At 44.1% G+C, this 23,799-nt stretch overlaps 1 protein-coding gene across 19 annotated transcripts in view; it reads right to left on the bottom strand.

The window, feature by feature from the left end:
* The window catches only part of SPRING1 (SREBF pathway regulator in golgi 1), a 259,028-nt gene that overhangs the window by 113,153 nt on the left and 122,076 nt on the right, over nt 1–23,799 (bottom strand). For 10 of the 19 annotated variants that reach the window (XM_059893967.1, XM_059893966.1, XM_059893969.1 and 7 more), the window contains one exon: nt 19,119–19,176. The exons of 1 other annotated variant lie outside the window; for it this stretch is intronic. In XM_059893967.1, coding sequence (XP_059749950.1) covers nt 19,119–19,176 — 58 coding nt within the window. Of the gene's footprint in view, nt 1–16,495; nt 16,627–18,668; nt 18,754–19,089; nt 19,177–23,799 lie in introns of those variants that run through there. 8 more of the 19 variants (XM_059893976.1, XM_059893977.1, XM_059893987.1 and 5 more) reach the window with 5 other exon arrangements.

Genomic DNA, 23,799 nt, shown 5'->3' with positions numbered 1-23,799 from the left:
TTCCAATATTAACAAGTCCCATCCAGGTCTGGCCAGTATAAAACATCCAGTTTAGTCTCCCACCCTCCAACTCAATTTTGCCCCAGGGCCTGAGAAACCCAGGGTGGGCCTGGCCACCTCTTGCCCTGCTCCTCCCCTATGCTTCTGGTTGCCAGAGTGCACCAAATAGGGTGATTCCATGGGCAACCAAATTTGGCCAATGCTGCATTAAACCAAGTTACCCAGATGTCTTTACTTTAGACTCAGTTGACGTGTGAATACACATCCAGAAGCAGGTAGTTTCCAACCGTATTCCGCCCAGGAAACTCTTGTTCCACAGAACACCCCGCCACCCTGGTGTTCCCCAGACCATGCTTTGGGAAATGCCACACTATATAAAATACTGCAAAATGCAAAGTACATTCACAACTATTATGTGTGCATAGCAAGAGAAGATGAGCTTTTGGGTAAATATACCAACTCTGGAGCATTTTTGTGATTTATTCAGAAAATTGGCTTCTGGATCACTGTGGACAAGACCCAACTTGGCTGGAAGACTGTAATCCCTCGGCAGAGCCACACGGACAGCTAAGCCGGCCAAATTTATTCTGAGAAAGGATAACTCTTATAGTGAAAGGTAAGAACTTTTAAGAAAAATTTATACTATAGTCTAGTCCTACAATGTATGCAATTGTGTTCTGTACATTCATTCAACAACAGGGACTCAGCAGAATAGTAATAATAACAATAATATGATAACAAGAGAAAAGATAGAATAAATACATGTAAGTACCAGGCAAGGTTCACCTGCCTTTCTTCTCTGGGGTCCATGCAGTAGTCTCAGCTCCAAGCACCTCTCAGCCATTAGCATGAGTCCAGTGCTTAAATATCTGCTGTTTTCATCTAATACAGCCTCTAAAATTTGGCCAGCTTCATCTGGTGCTCAACTGAGCAATCAACAACCTTCTCCAATGCCGTAGAAACACAGCTATGCTGGACTGACTGCAAGAAACCACGACAGTCTCCAATTTAATGTCTCTCCAAGGGCTTTCAAGGTTAATTTCTGATCATGGTCTGAATTCTATTAACTGTAGAGCTGTACTATCACCTCCCATGTGACTCCCATGTAATCGCAAAGATGAATAGAAACTGGTTTTGTCTGTATTGTCAAGGCAAATATTTTCTGAAAGCCAGGACCAACCTTACAACTGGGTTCAGTAGGGGCCATCAAGGCAATAAGATTTGAAGAAAGTCAGTCACCATCACTCCATGCCCCATTTCCCATTCCCTCCCCACCCCAAACTAAAAAAGCCTAGAGAAAAAAAAACTTTTAAAATCTGATGATGTTGGGAATTCCCTGGTGGTCCGGTGGCTAGGACTCCCCACTTCCACTGCCCAGGGCCCGGGTTCAATCACTGATCAGGGAACTAAGATCCCGCAAGCTGCGTGGCTCAGCCAAAAAAAAAAAAAAAGTTAAAATCTGATGGTGTCACCTTAATGGGAAACTCTTTAATCCTCAGTAGTCTAGCAAGTTTATCAGTCTATCCAGTTAGCCACCAGCTGCTAAAGGTCAGAGGGGGCAGGGATTCACAGCGGCCTGAGGAACATAGAGCCAGTTCTCACTCTCTCTCAATTTCGTCCCCTGCGTAAAATCTCCTACTGCCCACAGAATGATGTCCAAACTCAAGGACCTTCGTCTGCTGGACCCTGCCCACCTCATGAGCTGAGCACCCCAGGGCAGGGTCTGGTTCTCATTTACCTGCAGGTCTGCCCAGCACCTAGCACAGATTTTGGCAGATAAGCCAGAGCACAGGGAATAAAGAAATGTCAAACGAGTGAAAAAGTATCCTGTATAAAACACAGGTAACACATAAGCAAGTCTCGTCATGATGTCATGTAAAAATTTTTTCTTAAAAAAAAAAAAAAACTTAACTGGAGAGCAATTTAAATCTTTACCAAATTTCTCAGGGAACACCCAAAAAATCCTATTTATAATGTAAAGCAAAACTTCTCCTCCACAGCACCTGGCCCCCACATCTCTCTCAAATTCTCCCCAACTCTCTTTCAGATCTAACTTTTCTCATTTCCCCTCCCATCTCCCTTTCCAAATACAGCTCCCACTCTTTTCCAGAAGTATAGGGTAGCTGGCTAAAAGCATGAGCTCTGGGGCTCACCTTGCCGGGTACAAACTCAGTTCTGTCACTCTAATTTGAGCGGGAACCTGGCATGTAAGTGCCATAAATGCAACTTGTTATTTAAATCCTATTGGCTTCTCCATTATTCTTTTTTTTTTTTTTTTTTAACTTGGCCCGCTTTTCCATTAATGCAGTAAGAAATGTGTATGAGTTTCCTAGGGCTGCCAAAACAAATCACCATAAACTTCATGGCTTAAAACAATAGAATTTATTCTCTCACAGTTCTGGAGGCTAGAAGTCCAAAATCAAGGTGGCAGTAAGGCTGTGCTCCCTCCAGAGGCTCCAGGGAAAATTTTTGCTCCTTGCTTCTTCCAGTTCCTGGTGGCTGTTAGCATTCCTGCGCTTGTGGCCACACAACTCCACTTCCTACCTCTGTCTTCACATGGCCTTTGCCTGTGGGTCTGTCCTCTGTGTGTCTCGTGAGAACATTTGTCATTGGATTTAGGGCCAGCCCAGATAAATCCGGGATTATCTCATTTCAAGATCCTTAATTTAATTACATCTGCAAAGACACTTTTTCTAAATAAAGTCACGTTCACAGGTTCTGGGGGGTCAGGATATGGACATGCCTTTTGCAGGGGGCCAGCATTCACCCACTACAAAATGACACTGGGTCCTTCCTTTTGTGGGTGGTGGACGGGGACAAGGCTGCACACTCCTGTTATTTTTTTCTTTTTTTTCTTAACTTTTAAATTCTTGTAATGATGAATATATCAAGTCAGCAGCCAGCATCAGGTACTTGGCAATGCAGAAGGAAAGAGGCAGATGGCAGAAAGGCACCGTCAACTTTTCCTTTTCACTGACGTTCATCAACTCTTTCAACGATGCAAGTTTGCAGCCATTGCACACCTAATTGCAAGAGCTGCTGCATCTTGCAATTAGGTGTGCAATGCAGGGGGTGAATTGGGCGCAAGAAACAGTGAGTTTCAGCCACATGGTCAGAACCTCAAGCAGCATCTCGGCTTTCCCACAGTGGGTGGTGAGCTGCACGCGCTGCTGGCCGCAGGGGGTGGGAGGAGGTGCGGTTCAGGTTAGTTATTTATTGATATTCTGTGTTAAGATTCCTGCCTCGGCTGCACTGGAGGGATCTGGGAGGCAGTGACTTCACACGACTCAAACTGCAATCAGACAGCCTTTTGGCTCAATGTGTTTATCTACCCAGAACTATTTTTGGTATGTGTTCATAGACAGCACACACTAAAGTATTTGGGATCTGAGATGCAAGCGTTAAAGAAGATTAAAGTTAGCTGCTAATGAGCATGCCCAGAATAGATATACTCTGTGTGTGTTTGTGTGTGTGCGTGCTCCATGTGTGTGCTCTGTTGTGTGTCTGCAAAGCAGATGTCTACAAGCCTGCCCTTAAGTGGCCTCACCAATGTCCCAGATCAGCTAAGATGTCCATGGATGGAAGATGGAAATGGATGAAAACTGGACTGTCTCAAAATACTGCCTTACCAGACACTCCAATCCCCTCAACTCTATTCTGCCTGTCCTTCAAAGCCTAGCCCATCCCACCTTATCAAAGAGCCTCGCTTGACCACTCTCTGAACTCCCAGACCACAGATAACAAATAGGTTTCACCTCCAGTACCAACCTGGAGCAGACAGGCAGGGAACGCCCAGAGCAGCATGTTGAGTGGGATGCTGAGAACATTCAGACCACACCATGGCTTAAAGTTTCTAAATGTCCCTGCTGTCTAGCCCAGGATCTAGACGGAGCAGGCACTTCATCCATACTTGTTCAGTAATTAATTTTCATTGTTTGGACTCTGAAATTAGCTCAGAAGAAAGGTCTCTCTCTGAAGCACAACTCCCTAAGGACTTCTGAGAGTAAACTTGGATGCCCACTAAAGGGCTGAGTGCCTGGGCTTGCTGGCCTGCCCTCTGTCTTCCCAGCCCTCCCCCCCATTCTGCACATGTCGTCGACCAAATCCTACGTGTGTACTGGGGAGTCCCCATCTAAGAGGTTGGCCCTGTAATTGTTCAGCGAGATAATAACATCAGGCTCATCCATCAAGCCTGCTTCTAATAGTTTGGTTTTCCTAATGGAATGTAGTGTCCTTAAGAAGAAGAGAAGCACCATAATGTGAGGTTTTATGCAGGCTGGTTTCTAGCTGTGAGCTATGGACCTGAAATGATAGTTAAATCGATGAAGAGGCACTAAGCTATTGCCTCTGTATCTGGGTGTCCGTAAAACCCAAGTATTGACAGCCCTGAGTGGATGTGTTGCAGGCCGGCTCTTCCAGCCTTGACTGGGGCTCCCTTTCTCTCTCCCTCTCTCTCTGGACAGTAGCAGCCCAAGAGAAATGGAAATATGACGGCTCGCTGATAGTTTTCACAGTCTGCACGACAGACCACCCCCGCGACAAGACTCCAGGTCAAGTGCTCTTCTCCATTCTGTGGATCTAGTGGGGAGAAATTAGCTCTCAGTGGTATTCCTACTAATGGAGAGAAGCAATTCCTCCCTGGTCTGGCTGTAATGGGTCTGGCAATGGACCAAGAGGCAGGAAGCCTGTCTTCTTCCCCAACCTCTTTCCCCGTCTCGCGGCGTGACCTTAGCAGGTAACTTAACCTCTCAACTCCTTCGCTGCCTCATCTGTAATGATCCACCTTTATCACTTCATAGTCCTGCTCTAGGATAAATGAGACAAGCCTCTAAAAGCCATATTTTAGTCCCCAAGAAAGACCAGAACCAGGTAAATGCTAAGGGTAGCCATTTCCTTTGTTTTTGCTTTGTTCGTTACTAACTTGTGGGATTTTTAAAATAATGGCAAAAATGAATGGATTTATGCAATTGTTTTGTCTTTTCCTACGTGCCTTGAGGCATTTCTGGAGTACTGTTTTATTGTTCACCTCTTTTATGGAGTGGATATTGTTAAGCCCATTTCTTAGTCAGCAAACTGAGGGAGCTGGCTTTGAAGTGAGCCACGTGGACGGGCTGGAAGTAATTCCTGCTCCTAATCTACTGTGGGGCTCTTCCCTGCCAATGCACAAGTCCCTAGGGGACACTCAGGGATACTGGCTCAGCCAATTGTTAAGCCACATCTCAGGCATTTTCCCACCCTCCCTCCACTCCAGCTATGCTGACCTTCTTTTACTTCTTTACAAGCACCAAATGCTTTCCAATCTCAAACTATGCACACCTGTTCTCTGTGTGGGAGGCCCTTCCTGCCCATGTTTCCTCTGGCCAATCCCTACTCATCCTTCAGGCTTCAGCTTCAATGTCACCTTTGCAGTGAAGTCTTCCATGACCCCCAGGCTTTGCCAAGTCCCCCCATTCTCTGCTCTCACAGGCACTATATTTGTCCTTTACAGAGCTTATCACACCTGTATCTAAATAATTGTTAGTTTAATGTCTGTCTTCCCCACTAATGATGAGTTCCATGAGGGCAAAGAACTGTTTGTCTTGTTCGTTACTGTGAATCCAGAACTGAGAAGGCACCCAATAAAAATCTGTGGTATGAGAGGATGGATGGATGATGGATAGACGGATGGATGAAGGGAGGGAGGGATGGATGGATGAATAATAGATAAATAGGTGGATGAATGGATGACAGATAGATGTATAGATAATGGATGGATGGATGGATGGATGGATAGATGGATGGAGAAATAAATGGATGGATGGATTAATGGACAGATGATGAATGATGTACAGATAGTGGATGGATGGATGAATGGATGGATATAGTGTGTTTGTAAATGAGAGTGATCCAAATTACCAGTATTCATCATCAAGAGAAAGTTCTAAGTTCCAAATGTTCAGAGAAGCTTATGAATGCAGACCTAGGCTGTATGTCAGCAGGGTCACGCTCCCACTGACACTCTGGGTAGAATCCTTCTTTGCCTCGTCCTAGTTTCTGACGATGGCTGCCAATCCTTGGCGCTCCTTGGCTTGCAGCTACATTACTTGAATTCCTGCCTTTGTCTTCTCGCATTGTTTTCCCTCTTCTTATAAGGACACCAGTCATACTGGATTAAGGGTCCAGCCTACTCCAATATTACCTCATCTTAACTAATTACACCTGCAGCAACCTTGTTTCCAAACAAGGTCACATCCTGAGGTACCCTTGGTTAGGATTTCAAACGTACCTTTGCGGGGGGTACTCAGTTCAACCCATAACAATCTATGAAACAGCAGTGCCTCTCCCAGGTGTGTATCCTAGAGACACCCCTGCCTAGGATGACAAGGAGACATGCGTGAGGATGTTGGTGGAGGCCAGGTTTGTCACAGCAAGGAGCCAGAGGTGACCTACCTGTCCATGACAGGCGAAATAGATAAACCACATCCGATAAATGCAGATCATGGAATAATACGCATCAGGCAGAAATAATACACTGGATTTGCATATATCACCATGGATAGATCTTAAAAACATAGCGTGAGATGAAAAAAGTAGGAACTAGACTGAGATTTATGATACAACCCCACCGACATAAATTTAAAACACACACACCCAAAGAACAACATTATGCATGTTTCATAAGCACTGGAAAGTGGGTTGGAAAGTTTATGTTGTGTACATTGGACTCGCTGCCCGCGGGAAGCAGGGAGAGTGGCAGCCCTGGATGAAGGCAGGCACGAGACAGGTCTGGGATGGACAAGTGCTGGGCCTGTGGCCTAAACCGGGACGTGTGATTCTATGCATGTGTGCATCGGGGTCCACATTTTACAAAGAGGGAAGAAATCCTGTAAGGGATAGATGAGTGATAATTGTGCTGAGGACCTGGGGGGAGTCCAGGGTCTTGCAAGGACACACAGCAGAGATACTTGATGTGCTCTGGAGCAGCAGGGAAGACTCTGTGGACAAAACAGCGCTTACGCTAAGACCTGGAGAAGGACCAGAGTTGTGCTGGGTGGGGAAGAGCAGGACAGAAAGTTCCAGGCAGAAGGATCACATGCGTATGAGCCCAGGAAGGCCCAGGCTGGCCTGGGTGCGTCAGCCTGGGAGAAGGGCACGGTCCCCACGCCATCGCTCTGCCCTCCCCACCACCCCTAAGGAAGGACAGCGGACAGAGCTAGCTGTGGGTGTGTCACCCGCTCAGATGCCCACAGGGACCAGGTGGCAGAAATGAGTAAATGACGCAGGCGCATATGAAACACTTCCACAGAGAATTGCGGGTCTTCCTGTACTTCAAAACCACAGGGCTCTCCAAGTCTCTTTTTCCTCACTTTTGATGGAGACATGGGTGCCTGTTTCTTCTTTAAGAAAAAGAGCGGTGGAGTGTGATGAGAAGCAGCAGCTGACTCAGAGTTGGGGGAACGCTAGGGCGGGCTGGGGCCTGTGGAGGACCCGGAAGGGACACCCCAGCTGAAGGGGCAGCTGCCACTGAGCTTCAGACAATGCCTGCCTTCTCCCGAATGCAGTCCCAGTGTTGACAGCTCTTTCCTTTTTCAAGAGAAGCTGTTGCTCTGGATTCGCATGTGAAATCTTTTCCTTTTACCTGCTACTATCTAATCTAACCATAATGAAGCACCACATCACACCAACTAGGATGCTATCATAAAAGAAATAAAATGGGAAGTAACAAGTGTTGGGGAGGATGTGGAGAAATTGGAACACTCACACTTTGGTGGTGGGAATAAAAAGTGGCCCAGACACTGTGGAAAACAAAGTGGTGGTTTCTCAGAAAGTTAAACATAGAATTACCATGTGACCCAGCAATTCCACTCCTCGTTATGTGCCCAAAAGAACTGGAAGCAGGTGCTCAAACTAGCTCATCTACAAGCCTGTTCATAGCAGCATTATTCGCAAATAGCCAAAAGGTAGAAACAACCCAAAGTCCATGAATGGCTAAGTGCATAAACAAAATGTGGTCTATCCGTACAATGGAATATTATTTGGCCATAAAAAGGAATGAGGTACTGACAGAGGCTACAACATGGATGAACCTCAAGAACATGATGCTAAATGAAAGAAGCCAGATACAAATGGTCACATAGTGTATGATTCCATTTATATATAGTGTCCAACATAGGCAAATCTCTAGAGACAGAAAGCAGATTACTGGTTGCCAGGGGCTGGGGGGAGAGGGGAATGGGGACGAATGAATAATGGGTATGGGACTTCCTTTTGGGTGATGAAAGTTTTTTAGAACTAAATCAAGGCGGCAGTTGCACAAGATTGTGACTGTACTGAATGCCACCGAATTGTTCACTTTAAAATGGATAATTTCATATTATGTAAATTGCCCCTCAATTAAAAATACTAGAAAATATGTAATTCAAATATTTAAGAGAAAATATATAGGCCAAAAAAAACAAGCCCACAGACTGAATCTCAGGTCTGTGGTGCCCAGGTGTAAGTCTGGTGCACTTAAGTAAGCCCCGACAGACGATCTCGTGAAGAGCTGGGGTTAGGATCCCTGTTTTAACTGGGAGGAAACTGAGGCTCCAAGAGATAAAGGGACTGGATGAGGGTCAAGGGCAGGAGCTGGGGCTGGGGGCCAGAGTGTGGTCTCCAAGCAAACTGATCCCATGTTCCGTGTGCTGGGGCTGAGGGCTGGGAAAAGCACAAGAGGGGCGACAGCTACTGAAGCAGGTGGTGGTGAGAGGCCCTGTCAGAGCTGCAATTCAGACAAGAACCATGCGTGTCGAGACTCCCTTGGAACTGTCACCTCTCCCCACAAGGCTGGGGGCTCTCGTTCCAAATTTAAGGCAGTTCAGAAGACCCATGCTGAACACTTACTGTGCACAAGGTTTGTGCTACGTGTGAAAATCATACAAGTACCAAGTCTGACGCCTAAGGGTTCGCTCTGTGCAAAGCCCATTCTACACAGGGGCCTCTCGGATGTTCGCAGCAACTCTGTGAGGCAGGAGCAGGACTGGCACACCCTGCGAGCATTGACTTACACCAGTTCAGCCATACACCGTTGCCCAAAAAGAAGAGAGAGAAATGCTCATTGAAAGGGTGTGGACAATGCCCCCTGTCTTGTCCGCATGTGGACTTGCCACACAGGAAGCACGGAAATGGAATATATGGACCTGCTCATCTGCAGTCTCCAATCCTGGGAGCCTTTCCTGTGATGAACAGCTGTCTGCGCTAAGTGTGATTCTAGAACAAGGTTTCTCAACCCTTCTGGGGGAGGGCAGTCTATCAGATTTTCAGGTATGTTTTTGCCTTCACCCTGGCTTTAGAATCTAGTACCCATACACACTGCAACTCACAAGTAGTAGTATTATCCCATTCCACAGGTGAGAAGACAGAGGATCACAGGGAATAAGTTACTTGCCCAAGGTCTCTGAGCTAGTAAATGATGAAGAAGAGATTTGAGCTCAATCTGTTTTACCCTAAAACTCCTTCCTTTTTTCTACACTATATTGCCTCCCTATCTGCAAGAGAGGCCCAAAGGAAATCAGCATGCCAGAACATAGAGACTCTTCAGAGACTCTCACTCCTGGAGGTGGCAGTGAGCAGTCATCTGCATACCTCTTGGTTCTGGATGAGGCCACAAGTAAATTCAAATACAAAAAGATATGTCCTGAGCTGTGTAATACTTAGGATTCATCTGATTGCAAGAGATAGAACCTAACTCAGACTGGCTTAAATCAAAAAAGGAATGTATTGACTCATATAACTGGAAAGATCATGGGATGATGGCTTCAGGCATGGCTGAATCAAGGGCCTCAAATGGTCAGAACACAGTCTGTTTGTTGGTTTGTTTGCTTTCTTCTGTGTTGGCTTTATTCTCAGGGAGATTCTTCCTTCCTTTACATAAAGAGATCCACCAGCATCACCATGTTTAAAATTTGACAACTTAGAAACCCAGCAGAAAGATTTTCTCCATCCCAATAATTCCACCAACATCCCTGAAGTTGGCTCTGATGATCTCAGCTTGGGTCCCGTTAACATCCAGGAACTAATCTCTATGGCCAGGGGTGTGTGAGATTCTCCATGATCAGTCCTGGGCCACGAACTCACCTCCAGAGTTTGAGAGTAAGGTGAGCCCAAAATCTTTACAGAAAAGAGTCGGATGCTGTGGCCAGAAGGCAAGGGATCAGGCTTAGGCAGATGAAGCAGACGGACTAAGTGCCATCCTGGAACACCAAGAACTGGGCTGGGCATGTTCAATACATGATGTCATGTCACGACAACCCTGTATCATTACTGCTGTTTCACGAGGCTCAGAGAGGCTCAACATCATGGCCAACACCTCACTTCCAGGTGAGGAGACAGCCCTCCCTGCCCAGAGGCATTCTGCTCTTAGGTAGCGGAGCTAGGACTTGAACCCAGATCTGTCTGACTCGAGGTCCACAGTTTGCTCCTGTCCCAGAGGAACCCCTCCAAGCTGGTGAGCCCCATAAAACCTTTTCAGCGCTTCGTTCCAGTCCCTTAACTTGCAAACCCGGTCAGCGAGTTCTTTATTTCCACACATGGTGCTATTAAACTAATGGCTCTGGGAACTACAAGCTGGCCTCTGAGCAGTCAAGCCTTCCCCACGTTCTGCCTTGCAAAGAAATACATTAGAAAGTCCAGTAGCCGAGGCCCAGGTGGAAACATTTACCGGCCGCCATTTTGTTTCAGGATGGCAAAAGGCACCTCACACCCTGAACTTGAGCTCCTTGTACAGCCTCTAGTCGAGAGCTAAAGGCGGCGGGGGTCAGTCACCTCCTAGAAAGGCCCCTTGTAAAGGGCGGTGGCAGACCTCATCAGGCAAAAAAGCGGAGAAGCCAGGGTTGAAATAGAGGCCTCTTTCTGTTTGGTCAATAAGCAGCTGTGAAGGATGCGTAGGACGGAGCTAAATTTATTTGTTCCTTTCTTTCTCGGAACAGCAGCAACGAGGCTCAGAATGCAGCTGTCTCGCTCTCTCGTGAGCCTTCTGCAGGCACCAGCATGCACAGACGTTGGCTCTCCAGGACGCAAATTTTTTTTTTTCCCGGTTGGTTCCCTTCCTGCTGCAGGCAGGACTTCCAGGGCCTCTCTCCAGGGGGTAAAACTTTGGAGCGGCCTCCCAGGCCCAGGGTGAAATCATTACCTTTTAAAAAGAGACGGGCTGCTGAATGTAGATACCCTGGCCCTTGTGGCCACACCCTGGAAAACCACAGAAGTCCCGCCCGCCTCTGCTTTCACTGCTCAGACCTGTGGGAAACTTGTAAGACACAGCCGTGTGGGGAGGGGGTGTGGGCATCTTGGGAGGGGCCTCCCACATACAAAGCCAGGCTGGTTTGCCAGAGTCCTTTCTGGAATCCATCTGCCTTCGGAAAGCCTAGCTGAGGGCCACCTTCAGCCAGGCCTTGAGCATACTGGTCGAAGCAGGAGTTTTTTAAGAAGTGCTTTGTTGAGACTTTCGAAAGGTCCCCGCGGGTGGGGAAGTGAAAGGAGGAGGGGACATGGGGGAAGAAACTGCTCCTTTATTTCTAGCCTTGCTTGAACGGCTTCTTGACGGTTACTGCTACGGTTCTGCTGAGTCAGAAGCATCCCCAGCTGCTCGCCGGAAACACAGCTGTTAGGCGAAAATAACCACAGAGCCCAGCACTGAGCATCGTGCACCTTCCAGAAAAGAGGGCAGAAAACCTCAAAACAGAAGAGAAAAGTACAAAACAATAAAAGAGGCTCTGTCAAAAACCCACCACGGCTCACTCACTCAGCCAAGCCTGCGGCTCTCTCCACATCGGTCACAGCTCAGAGATGGAACACAGTTTGGCAGCTTTTCCATAGTAGTAGATTAAGTAGTGCCCCCCTTCCCCCCAAAAGGGAGATGTCTGTATCCTAACCACTGGAACCTGTGTATGTGACCTTACTTGGAAAAGGAGTCTTTTCAGATGTAACAAACTTAAGGATCTCAAGATGAGGTCATCCTGGATTACCTGGGTGGGCCCTACATTCAATGACAGGTGTCCTTAGGAGAGTGAGGCAAAGGGAGATTAGACACTCAGAAGAGAACATACACACAGACACACAGAGGGGAAGGCCAGGTGAAGACAGGGGAAGATTGGACTTTATGCAGCTCCAAGCCAAGGAACACCAAGGATTTGGTATGGCAGCCACAGGAAACTAACAAAGCCACCATGGCGTCCATTTGCCAGGTCTTCTCCCCACCACCCCTTTCCCCTTGTCCAGACTGAAAACATTCATAGTATCTTGGTTGCAAGGTGTCTTACATAAACATTGAGGTTCCCTTTCCTGTGGACTTAGTAATTATCAGGAAGTAGGATGGTGCCTCAAGGACTCCAGGGTCTAGGGAGGAGCTGGGATCCCTAGGTCTAGGTAAGACTCTGCCACAGACAGAGACGCAGGTGTGTGACCTCATAACCAGCCACCATTCACTGATGTAGCAGAGCATGGTGCGTTAGAAAACGGGCTCTGGGTTTGAATACTGGTTCTGCCACTTACTAGCTGTGTGACCTGGGGTAAGCTACTTAACTTCTCTGGGCCTCAGTTTCCTCACTGATACAATGTGGAGATGACCCATTATACATTGGGGATCCATCTGTACAATGGAGAGGTGAGCTGAAAACCATCCTGCTATTAAACATATAGAGAGATGTTGAAAAGAATAATTACTGTTAAATGCATAACAAAGTTTCTAAGGAAATCGGGGTAATTCCCAGGGGCCAAAAAAAAAAAGAAGGAAAGAAAGCCCAAAGTTGATAGTGCAGTACCTGAAGTGACTGGGGACAGGAGGCACCACCTTGGGTCACACAAGGCTGGGAGCTCAAACTAGAAAACCATCATAAAGCTGGGTCCTTCATGAGCTTCCATCCTGATACAGTTGTAAGGATTAAGTGAGTTGGTACATGCAAAGTTGTACTTGGATGAGGCTGTACTCAACAGCTCTTATTGTTTAGTGCTTTATACAAGTGTAGTAACTGTCTATTTTTTTTGGCAGTTCAGCATCTATGACACCATATTTTGGTAACAGCGTCCCAACTTATCTTTGGGAGAGCATCTCTCTTCCACCCCCCTGGAAGGAGGATATACAACTCAGACCTGGCCAGTCAGAGTCAGGAATTACTCAGGGATGGGTGTGTGATCCTAAGTGGGTTAATCAGACTGAATAATGGTTGAAATATGGGGAAAGAGAAATTCACTTTCTCTTGGGTCTGCATCTGAGTGGGATATGAGCCTGGAGCTGCTGGACACTATCTCTGCCACTATCTGGGGACACCCTGCCTGAGGATGAGGCCAAAACCAAGGAAAGCAAAGATGAGAGATACAGAGATTCCCAATGACATTGTCTGAGTTCCTGGATCCAGCAGAGCCTGAAACCAACAGTACCTCCAAACTTCTGCCCTCCTTCCATACTGAGACTCCAATTACATGTAGGGTCAGCCATCTAATATTGTTTCAGAGTCTCTGATGCTGTGGTCATTTTTCTCCTAGTCTTTTTTCTCCCTGTGCTACAGTTTGAGTAACTTCTATTATTGTGTCAACATGTGTACTAATTTTTTCTTATGCAACTTGTAATGTGCTGTTGTTTAATATGCTAAGAATATGTTTAATATGCTGTTTAATATGTAAACCTACCCAGTGAATTTTACATTTTAGATATTGTATATTTCCTTTCTAGAAATTTCATTTGGTTCTTTAAAATTTTTTTCTTCCACTTCTCATTATGTTCATGTTTTCCTTTAAATCTTTGAACACATTTCTAATAGCTGTTTGAAAGTCCTTGTCTGTTAATTACACCATCTTTATCATTTTGAATCTGTTTATAGTGACTGATATTTCTCTTGGTAATGGTTCACATTTCTATGCTTCTTCCTTAGATGTCTAGTAATTTTTTATTAGATGCTAGATATTATTAATGTTATGAATTGAATGTCTAGATTTTGCTGTTGATTTTGGAGGGAAGTTAAGTTATTTACTGGTCAGCTTGATTTTTTGAGGCTTTTTGAAAAGCTTTGTTGGGGTGGATCTAGAGGAGCCTTTCTTCTAAGGCTAGTTTAGCCCTACTACTAAGGTCTGACCTCACTGTGGTCTCTAATGAATGCACTGGATGTTCAATAGGTTATTCCCATCCTGGCTTGCTGAAATTTGAATGTCCCCCAATCCCATAAGAGCTCGTATACTTCCACAGTAGTTGTTCTTTGCCATCTTTGTGGCATTTTATCCAAAGCCTGAGCAACTTAGTATTCAGCCAATGACTCAACGGGCTCCTTATACAGATTTCTGGCACTGTTCATCTATGTAGTACCTTCTTCTCTGGAACTCTGCCTCACAAATTCCAGCCTCATCAGCCTCTGCATATGATCACCTATGTCTCCTCAACTCAAAGAGGCCACTGTGCTCTGCTTAGAATCATCCTTCCTGCGCTGCAATATAAAAAGTGCTTCCAGGCAGAAAGGTGATCACGGGCCCACTCATTTGCGTCCTTTCTTTCAGGCTCACAGTTCTGCACAGCCTGTTGCCCAATGTCTGAAACCAGTTGTTTCATATATTTTGTTCAGTTTTCTAGTTGTGTACAGCTGGAAAACAAGTCTGGTGCCAGTTACTTCATTATGGCCAGAGGCAGAAGGTTACTCTAACTAACGAGAGAAAAAAAAGTATGCATTAGAAGGGCCTAGGGAGATTCACAGAATAGATGTAACAGACAAAGAACAGTCCTTAGAAGACCAGAGCAGCTCTAGAGACCCAGGGGAACTAAGAGACAGTCTCTTCTGGGCACAGACACCTGGATGAATGATCTCCAACCCCGTGGAGTCCTTCAAGACTCAAATTTCTGGGAGAATATATCTGGACAAGCCACAGTCATGGGCTTATATCTTGGCCAGAGGAGAGTAAGGCACTCTGATTAATGACACTACCAAGACAACATCCAGGGCTTCTCTGGTGGCGCAGTGGTTAAGAATCAGCCTGCCAGTGCAGGGGACACAGGCTCGAGCCCTGGTCCGGGAAGATCCCACATGCTGCTGAGCAACTAAGCCCGTGCACCACAACTACTGATCCTGCACTCTAGAGCCCGCAAGCCACAACTACTGAGTCCATGTGCCACAACTACTGAAGCCCGCGCACCTAGAGCCCGTGCTCCACAACAGGAGAAGCCACCGCAATGAGAAGCCCACACATCACAACAAAGAATAGCCCCCGCTCACTGCAACTAGAGAAAGCCCGCATGCAGCAACGAAGACCCAACGCAGCCATAAATAAATAAATAATCTGTACAATTGATTGTATTTAAACAAACAAACAAACAAAAAGACGACATCCAATGGGGGAGGATGGATCACCAAAACAAAGCTGGGTTGCTCTTTCCAGAAGAAAGGAGAATGGCTGATAGGCAAGCAAAAACGATAGACACAGTACCCAATGTCCACTAGAGAACATCTTTAAGAACGGTTGACTTTTAAACTCAGAGCCTTGGCGTTTCTTTTTGCTGTTTCCACACTAGACTGCATAGCTGTCCTTCCCCTGAAATCCCTACCTTCCCCTGCAACACAGAAAGACTTTCCCAGCGACAACTGCACTTTATGGGCAACATATAGACAATATGAACTTCACATGAGGCGAGAAACACCAGTTTAGGGCTCATTGGTAACAGATTCTCTGAGTCTGCCAAGGTTCAGGGAAGACTTCCAGAGAATAAAACTCATGGGATGGGGGTGGGGGAGGCAAGCTTGAACCTGTGTCCTGGGAACAGAGCAAGGAACAGAACGTGTCCATTCCCCTTCCCCTACTCATAACCAGCCAGAGCTGGAAGCTCTGTACCTGAAAGAGAATGTTTTGTGTTTCAAGAGTGAGTATGAGGTGGCTGCAGGCTGGTTTATCCAGCGACATAATTCAACCAAACATATAGACAAATGCATCAACAGGTAAGGGAACCAGATGTTGTCTGCTGAGATTGTTCTGAGGAAATTCTGCCACCCCCACTCTGCCTACAGGTTAATCAGATACTCTGTGTGTGTGTGTGTGTGTGTGTGTGTGTGTGTATTTGTGAAAGTTCTACAAAACTCATCACCTGAGGTTCTTAAAATTTCCACAGACATTATTCTCTTGTATAATTATACCCATCTCGGAGACGGAAAATCAGAGGTACAGTATGTGGAACGGTGAGTCAGTGATAAAACCAAGAATCAAGTTCACGACTGCAGCATAAAGTTCTCCTGATGCCTTGAAAACAATTTTGAAAGCATGGGCAGGGGGGAGCAGGGAGGTAAGAGAGAGGGGAGAGAGAAAGATAAAGAGGAAAACAAGTCTTCACAGGTGCTGGGTTTTCAGAGTGTTGAGAGATGCTGTTTGTATACAATCAAGATTCAAATTGAAATCATAGTCAAGTAAAAGCACATCGAATCACGTGGCTACGTTTTTTTTTTCTCCAGCTTTCTTTATTAACTGCATCCATTGTCTGGTTCAACTTAGAAAGAAGTCTTTTCATTCCTTGTTGGGGCTTTTTCTTTCCCAAGAAAGAAATCATGGTACGTTCCCGGTGACTAAGCTCGCCTCCCAGGTCATTGGGAAAAAGATATGGGGATTAGGATAGCCTTCTGGGGAGGTTTCTGGAGCCTGTGAGGTCTGTAGAGGGACAAAAGATCATGTTCACTGTTGTATTTCTGAGCCAAGCACAATGCCCGATCCATGGTAGGTGTTCAGGAAATTATTTGTCAAACGAAAGAACGATGGAGTGAATGTGAATCTTCAGTCACTCCTACCCTACATATTCGCCAAAACAGACCCCAGGGCTTCCAGGGCTTCGCACATTTTTTCCATTCTTTGTTGTCCTGGCGATTGTCTCCTCACCCTTTTAAGGCAATGGATCTTAACCTTTTGTGGGTCATGAACTCTTCTGAGAATCTGATGAGAGCAGTGGAGCCTCTTCTCAAAAAATGCACAGACTCAGACACACGAATTTGCAGATCCTGTCCAGCTGTGAGCAAGCACCCTGAACCTCACCCACAGTCTCAGCCAAACAATCCCAACCTTCCTCTCCTTCTTCCCCACAAAGTTATTTGCTCCTTCTCTGGGTTCCCACAGCACTTTCTTTTTAGTTCGAAACAACAATAGTTTATTTTGGGACTTCCCTGGAGGCGCAGTGGTTAAGAATCCGCCTGCCAGTGCAGGGGACACGGCTTCGAGCCCTGGTCTGGGAAGATCCCACATGCTGCGGAGCAACTAAGCCCGTGGGCCACAACTACTGAGCCTGCGCTCTAGAGCCCGCAAGCCACAACTACTGAGCCCATGCCCCGCAACTACTGAATCCCACGTGCCTAGAGTCTGTGCTCTGCAACAAAAGAAGCCACCGCATGAGAAGCCCACTCACCGCAACGAAGAGTAGCCCCTGCTGGCCGCAACTAGAGAAAGCCCACGTGCAGCAATGAAGACCCAATGCAGCCAAAAAAAACCCACAATAGTTTACTTTGCTCACACATCTGTCATTTGGGCAGGGCTCAGAGGTACCCTCCACTCTGTTAGCTGGGGTGGCTTGAGACTGCAGCTGGAATCATCCAAAGACTTTCTCACCTACCTGTACCTGGAGGTTGATGCTGGAAAGGCCTAGACAGCCAGGAGCAGTAGCCAGGGTCCTGGGGCAGCTCTGCCTGTCTCTCTCTCTCTACTCAGTCTCTCTGGAACGTCCAGAGCACTTTACACCTACTTCTTTTACAATTTAACACACAATACTGTAGTGATTATTTATGCCTGTTGATGGTGGTAATTTACTTAGTCTGTTTCACCTACAACAGCACTGTACGTCCACCGGGGACGACAATCACAGCGTGTTCATCTCTATTTCCCCAGGGCCCTAATGGGTACCTTGCATATGGTAAGCATGTAATATACACTAGTGGGATTACATATGTAGGTATGTGCTTATCTTATTATTATGCTCCACTACATTTCAGAAATAGGATTAGAAGGTAGCCTATTTACATACATCAATACAACATAATAAAAAATTTTAAACAAGGAAATGGGGACTCAGTGAAAAGGTAGGAAAATGTGTTGAAATAAAGGATAAGATCAGTACCCAAAATATATACCACAGATTTCTATACCATTATTGGCAGTGACCCAGAAATCTGGTTTGAGCATCCTGGCAGTATGGGCAAAGAGGGAAACAAAACTGATGGTGTTGGATATAAGCAAACTGATTGCTTAGGAAAGCACACCTTCTACTAGTAAAATTGCAACCACCTGGCATTAAAAATGATAGCAAGTTTATGCTCAGTGCAGGTTAAGGGAAGTTCAATACAAGCCAACCTATAAGTGGCCAAAACAAAGGAATAAAAGGCTGCAATCCTCTGAGACTCTGGTTTTACCCATGGAAAAATGTAAGGCTATCTAGTCCAGCTTTTCCTAAAGGACATATGATGGAATACCAGTCCTGGAGAAGCTCTGCCCACAAAGGGTTCTGCAGTCAAGGAAAGGTGGGAAACCCCCCATGGCTTCCTCTTGGGACCTCACAGTGAACACTAGCATTTTAAAGGCTTTGAGAAGTCCTGCAGTAAAGAAATCCAGCACTTCCCAAGCTCCTTTGCCCACTGTTGTGCAAGAACCTAGGGACAGTCTCCAAACGGGACCTAGGTCCATTGATCCTACTTGTAAAGAGTTTTTCTTTCTCACAAGAACAGGTAAGATGAACAGACTGCCATTCTTAAGCAAGGTATGCCAGTATGTCTTTCCTTTGTCCCTTCTTAAAAGGACCTAGGAAGGAAACAAAGTAGTATGTTCAAATCTCTTCCTTAAAGCACCTTTATTTAAACTCCTCTTTGCTCTTTTTTTCTAGGCATGACTTCAAATAAATAAAAGATTTTTGGAAAAGAAATTGGTCACTCAAATTCCAAATAAGGCAGAAGAAAGGTGTGATGGACTGTCACTAAGAGCCCACAATTTCTGCCCCTGAGAAACTAAAAAGGGGTCAGCATACCCCTTTTCCTTGCTGGTCACCTCTGTAGATGTCAGATAAGACTCCTCAGTTACCCATAACCATAGCCATGTCCTTGGCTACCCATAACTGAGTGCTAAATGAGCAGTACTTACTCAGACCAGTCAGAAAACAAGAGTCGCACCTTTGGCTGATGGCGGGGAGCAGCAAGGGCAATAACTGTCTGTTTGTTTTGGCATCGCCTATGAAAAGAAATTAAGGGTGTGTGTTACCCTTTGTCCAGTTTCTGTCTCTTGGTACACTAGCATTTCCATCTCAAAAGAATCCAAGTGTGAGCTAGTTCGAAAAGGGAAAGCATGCCTGATTTTGGCAGGCCATGGAACAATCTCAGAGTCCTTTCTTCACAAAGCACTTGTTAATATCCTACTTAATATTCTACGGAACACACCGTAGAAAACTAATGAAATGAATGGAGGGACTGCAGAGCCTTTAAGATTGATTCTCAAACTAGGTTCCATGGAGAACCAGAGGTTCCCCCAGTGTCTCAGGGGCTGCTGGAAGAGAGGGGAAGAGGCCCCTCTCAGGCAGAGATCTGAGCCTCCAGACCCAATTCAACCACATCAGTTTCTCTTTTTTCAACCCAAGGACGTATTTGGAAAAAAAAGTGGGGGGAGGGGGGTTCGGTTACTTAAATTAGAAAATGTTTGAGAACCACTGCTTAAATAAAGCTCCACATATATTATTTCTCAGAGCTGAGATTCTGATAAGAATTGAAAAGTTAACAGTTTTAGTTATATTCTTAGCAAGAACCTAGTGGGCAGAAATTTAATTTTTTTTTAATCAAAAGCAGAGCCATGGCAAAACATATGATAAACAAAGAAAATATTTGCAGCCGTATAATTAATAAAGAGCTAATATGCTTAGGTTATAAAATGATCCTGCAAATTAATAAGGAAAAGACCAATAACCCAGTAGAAACATGGGCCAAGGCTACAGAAATTGACAGAAGCAGAAATGCAAATATTCAATAAACATATGAAAAGATGCTCAGGCTCACTTGTCAGGGAAATGCAAATGAGAACAATAAGATACTATTTTTTACCCATCAGATTGGCAAAAATGGAAAATATGTGTAACATCCAGAGCTGGCGAGGGTGTAAGGAATCTAGTTCTCTCAAACACCATTGGGGGAGGACTGTAAATTATTATAAAGTGGTGGAAAATCAACTGTTGGTATTTTTGAAAATTTAAACTGTACCCGGCACTCCCACTTCTGGGAATATATCCACCAGAAATGAAAATGCCGGTGTATAAAGACATAAATATATGAAGAAGAATATCACAGCATCATTTGTAATAGTTAAAAAAAAAAAAAAATACCTGGAAGCAATCTGAATGCACATTAATAGGAAAATGGTTGAAAAAAATCAGGATGTATTTATATTAAGGAACACAGTACAGATATCAAAAATTATAAAATAAAATTGTACACATTGACTGGGAGATATGCCTGCAACACCTTGTTAAATAGAATAAAAGCAAATGTGATCCTATTTTTATTAAAAAAAAAAAAAAAAGACCAAAATAAGTCACACCCAGTAAGTGGGTTTCTATATGTTTTTACAAATAAAGAAAACAGTAGGGAAACATTTATACTTAATAGCTAACACTGATTGCATCAGGGAGCTGGACTGGAGAGGAATGGTGAGACTATTAATTTTATTTTAGATACTTTATTATTTGAAATGTTACAAAAGATATGTATTACTTTTGTAATTCAAATGACCAGAATTTTTAAAAACAGAATTAGGACAGGAAATTCAAAGCAAATCAAATTACTTTGACAATCACTGGAAGGCAGAGTGGGGCTGGCCTTCTGGTATGGGGTCTTAAAGCACTAAACCCAAGGAGATATACAGCTAATAGAAGGCACCCCAACTATGCAAGGGAGTAGACTGAAGGAGAGCCTTTTAATAGGGCTGACATTTTCCTTGAAAAACAGTCCTGACTCTTCTCTAATATAAGCAGAAGGATTGAATGAGACCCCAAAGTGATAGGCTATAGAAAAGGAGTCAGCAAATTTTTTTCTGTAAAAGAAATAGTACATATGTTAGGGTTTGTGGCCCATTTGGTCTCTGTCACAACTACTGAACTCTGTCATTGTAGCACATCAACAGCCATAGACAGTATGCAAATGAAATGGGCATGGCTGTGTCTCAATAAAACTTTGTTTATAGGGACTTCCCTGGTGGTCCAGTGGGTAAGACTCCACGCTCCCAATGCAGGGGGCTTTGGTTCGATCTCTGGTCATGGAACTAGATCCCACACGCATGCCACAGCTAAGAGTCTGCATGCCACAACTAAGAGTCCGCATGCCACAATTAAGAAGTTTGCACGCCGCAACTAAAGATCCCACATGCCGCAACTAAGACCCAGTGCAACCACAATAAATAAATAAATAAATATTTTTAAAAAAACCTTTATTTATAAAACAGGTAATGGGTGGATTTGACCCAGGGGCTACAGTTTGCTGACCTCTGCTACAGAACATGGACATAATTATTTTTTAAAGGCAAACTATTTCATTGAAGTATACTTCAAGATATACTTAAAGTGATGAAAGAGAAAAACCTACAACCAAGACTACTCTACCCAGCAAGGATCTCATTCAGATTTGACAGAGAAATCAAAAGCTTTTGAGACAAGCAAAAGCTAAGAGAATTCAGCACCACTAAATCAGCTTTACAACAAATGCTAAAGAAACTTCTCTAGGCGGGAAGCACAAGAGAAGAAAAATACCCACAAAAACAAACCCCAAACAATTAAGAAAATGGTAATAGGAACATACATATTGATAATAACCTTGAACATAAATGGACTAAATGCCCCAACCAAAAGACACAGACTGGCTGAATGGCTACAAAAACAAGACCCATATATATGCTGTCTACAAGAAACCCACTTCAGACCTAGGGACACATACAGACTGAAAGTGAAGGAATGGAAAAAGATATTCCATGCAAATGGAAATCAAAAGAAAGCTGGAGTAGCAATACCCGTATCAGATAAAATAGACTTTAAAATAAAGACTGTTACAAGAGATAAAGAAGGACACTACATAACAGTCAAGGAATCAATCCAAGAAGAAGATATAACAATTATGAATCTTTATGCACCCAACATTGGAGCACCTCAATACATAAGGCAAATGCTAACAACCATGAAAAGGGAAATCGACAGTAACACAATAATAGTAGGGGACTTTAACACTCCACTTACACCAATGGACAGATCATCCAAACAGAAAATAAATAAAGAAACACAAGCTTTAAATGACACAATAGACCAGATAGATTTAAATGATATTTATAGAACATTCCACCCAAAAGTGGCAGAATACACTTTCTTCTCAAGTGCACATGGAACATCCTCCAGGATAGATCACATCTTGCTTGGGTCACAAATCAAGCCTTGGAAAATTTAAGAAAATTGAAATGATATCAAGCATTTTTTCTGACCAAAACGCTATGAGATTGGAAACCAATTATAGGAAAAAAACTGTAAAAACCACAAATACATGGAGGCTAAACAGTGCACTACTAAATAACCAACAGATCACTGAAGAAATCAAAGAAGAAATAAAAAAATACATAGAGACAAATGACAACAAAAACACAATGGCCCAAAACCTATGGGACGCAGCAAAAGCAGTTCTAAGAGGAAAGCTTATGGCAATTCAATCTCATCTCAAGAAACAAGAAAAATCTCAAATAAATAATTTAACCCTACACCTAAACCAACTAGAGAAAGAAGAACAAAGAAAACCCAAAGTCAGCAGAGGGAAAGAAATCATAAAGATCAGAGCAGAAATAAATGAAATAGAAATGAAGAAAACAATAGCAAAGATCAATAAAACTAAAAGCTGGTTCTTTGAGAAGATAAAAAAAATTGATAAACCCTTAACCAGACTCATCAAGAAAGAAAGGGAGAGGACACAAATTGATAAAATTAGAAATGAAAAAGGAGAAATCACAACTGACGCTGCAGAAATACAAAGGATTATAAGAGACTACTACAAACAACTATATGCCAATAAAATGGACAACCACGAAGAAACAGACAAATTCTTGGAAGGGTACAATTTCCAAGACTGAATCAGGAAGAATTAGAAAATATAAACAGACCTATCACAAATAATGAAATTGAAACTGTAATTAAAAATCTTCCAACAAACAAAAGTCCAGGACCAGATGGCTTCACAGGCGAATTCTATCAAACATTTAGAGAAGAGCTAACACTGATCCTTCTCAAACTCTTCCAAAAAACTGCAGAGGGAGGAACACTCCCAAATTCATTCTAGAAAGCCACCATCACCCTGATATCAAAACCAGAAAAAGATATCACAAAAAAAGAAAATTATAGACCAGTATCACTGATGAACATAGATGCAAAAATCCTGAACAAAATACTAGCAAACAGAATCCAACAACATATTAAAAGGATCATGCACCATGATCAAGTAGGATTTATCCCAGGGATGCAAGGATTCTTCAGTATACGCAAATCAACCAGTGTGATACACCATATTAACAAATTAAGGAATAAAAACCATATGACCATCTCAATAGATGCAGAAAAAGCTTCTGACAAAATTCAACACCCATTTATGATAAAAACTCTCCAGAAAATGGGCATAGAGGGAACCTACCTCAACATAATAAAGGCCATATATGACAAACCCACAGCAAACATCATACTCAATGGTGAAAAACTGAAACCATTTGCTCTAAAATCAGGAACAAGACAAGGATGCCCACTCTCGCCACTCTTATTCAACATAGTTCTGGAAGTCCTAGCCACGGCAA

This window comes from Balaenoptera ricei, chromosome 14, assembly GCF_028023285.1.
Source record: "Balaenoptera ricei isolate mBalRic1 chromosome 14, mBalRic1.hap2, whole genome shotgun sequence".
NCBI classification, from domain to species: Eukaryota; Metazoa; Chordata; class Mammalia; order Artiodactyla; family Balaenopteridae; genus Balaenoptera; species Balaenoptera ricei.
The sequence above is the reverse complement of the archived record's forward strand: the minus strand, read 5'-3'. Positions and strand labels throughout refer to the sequence as shown.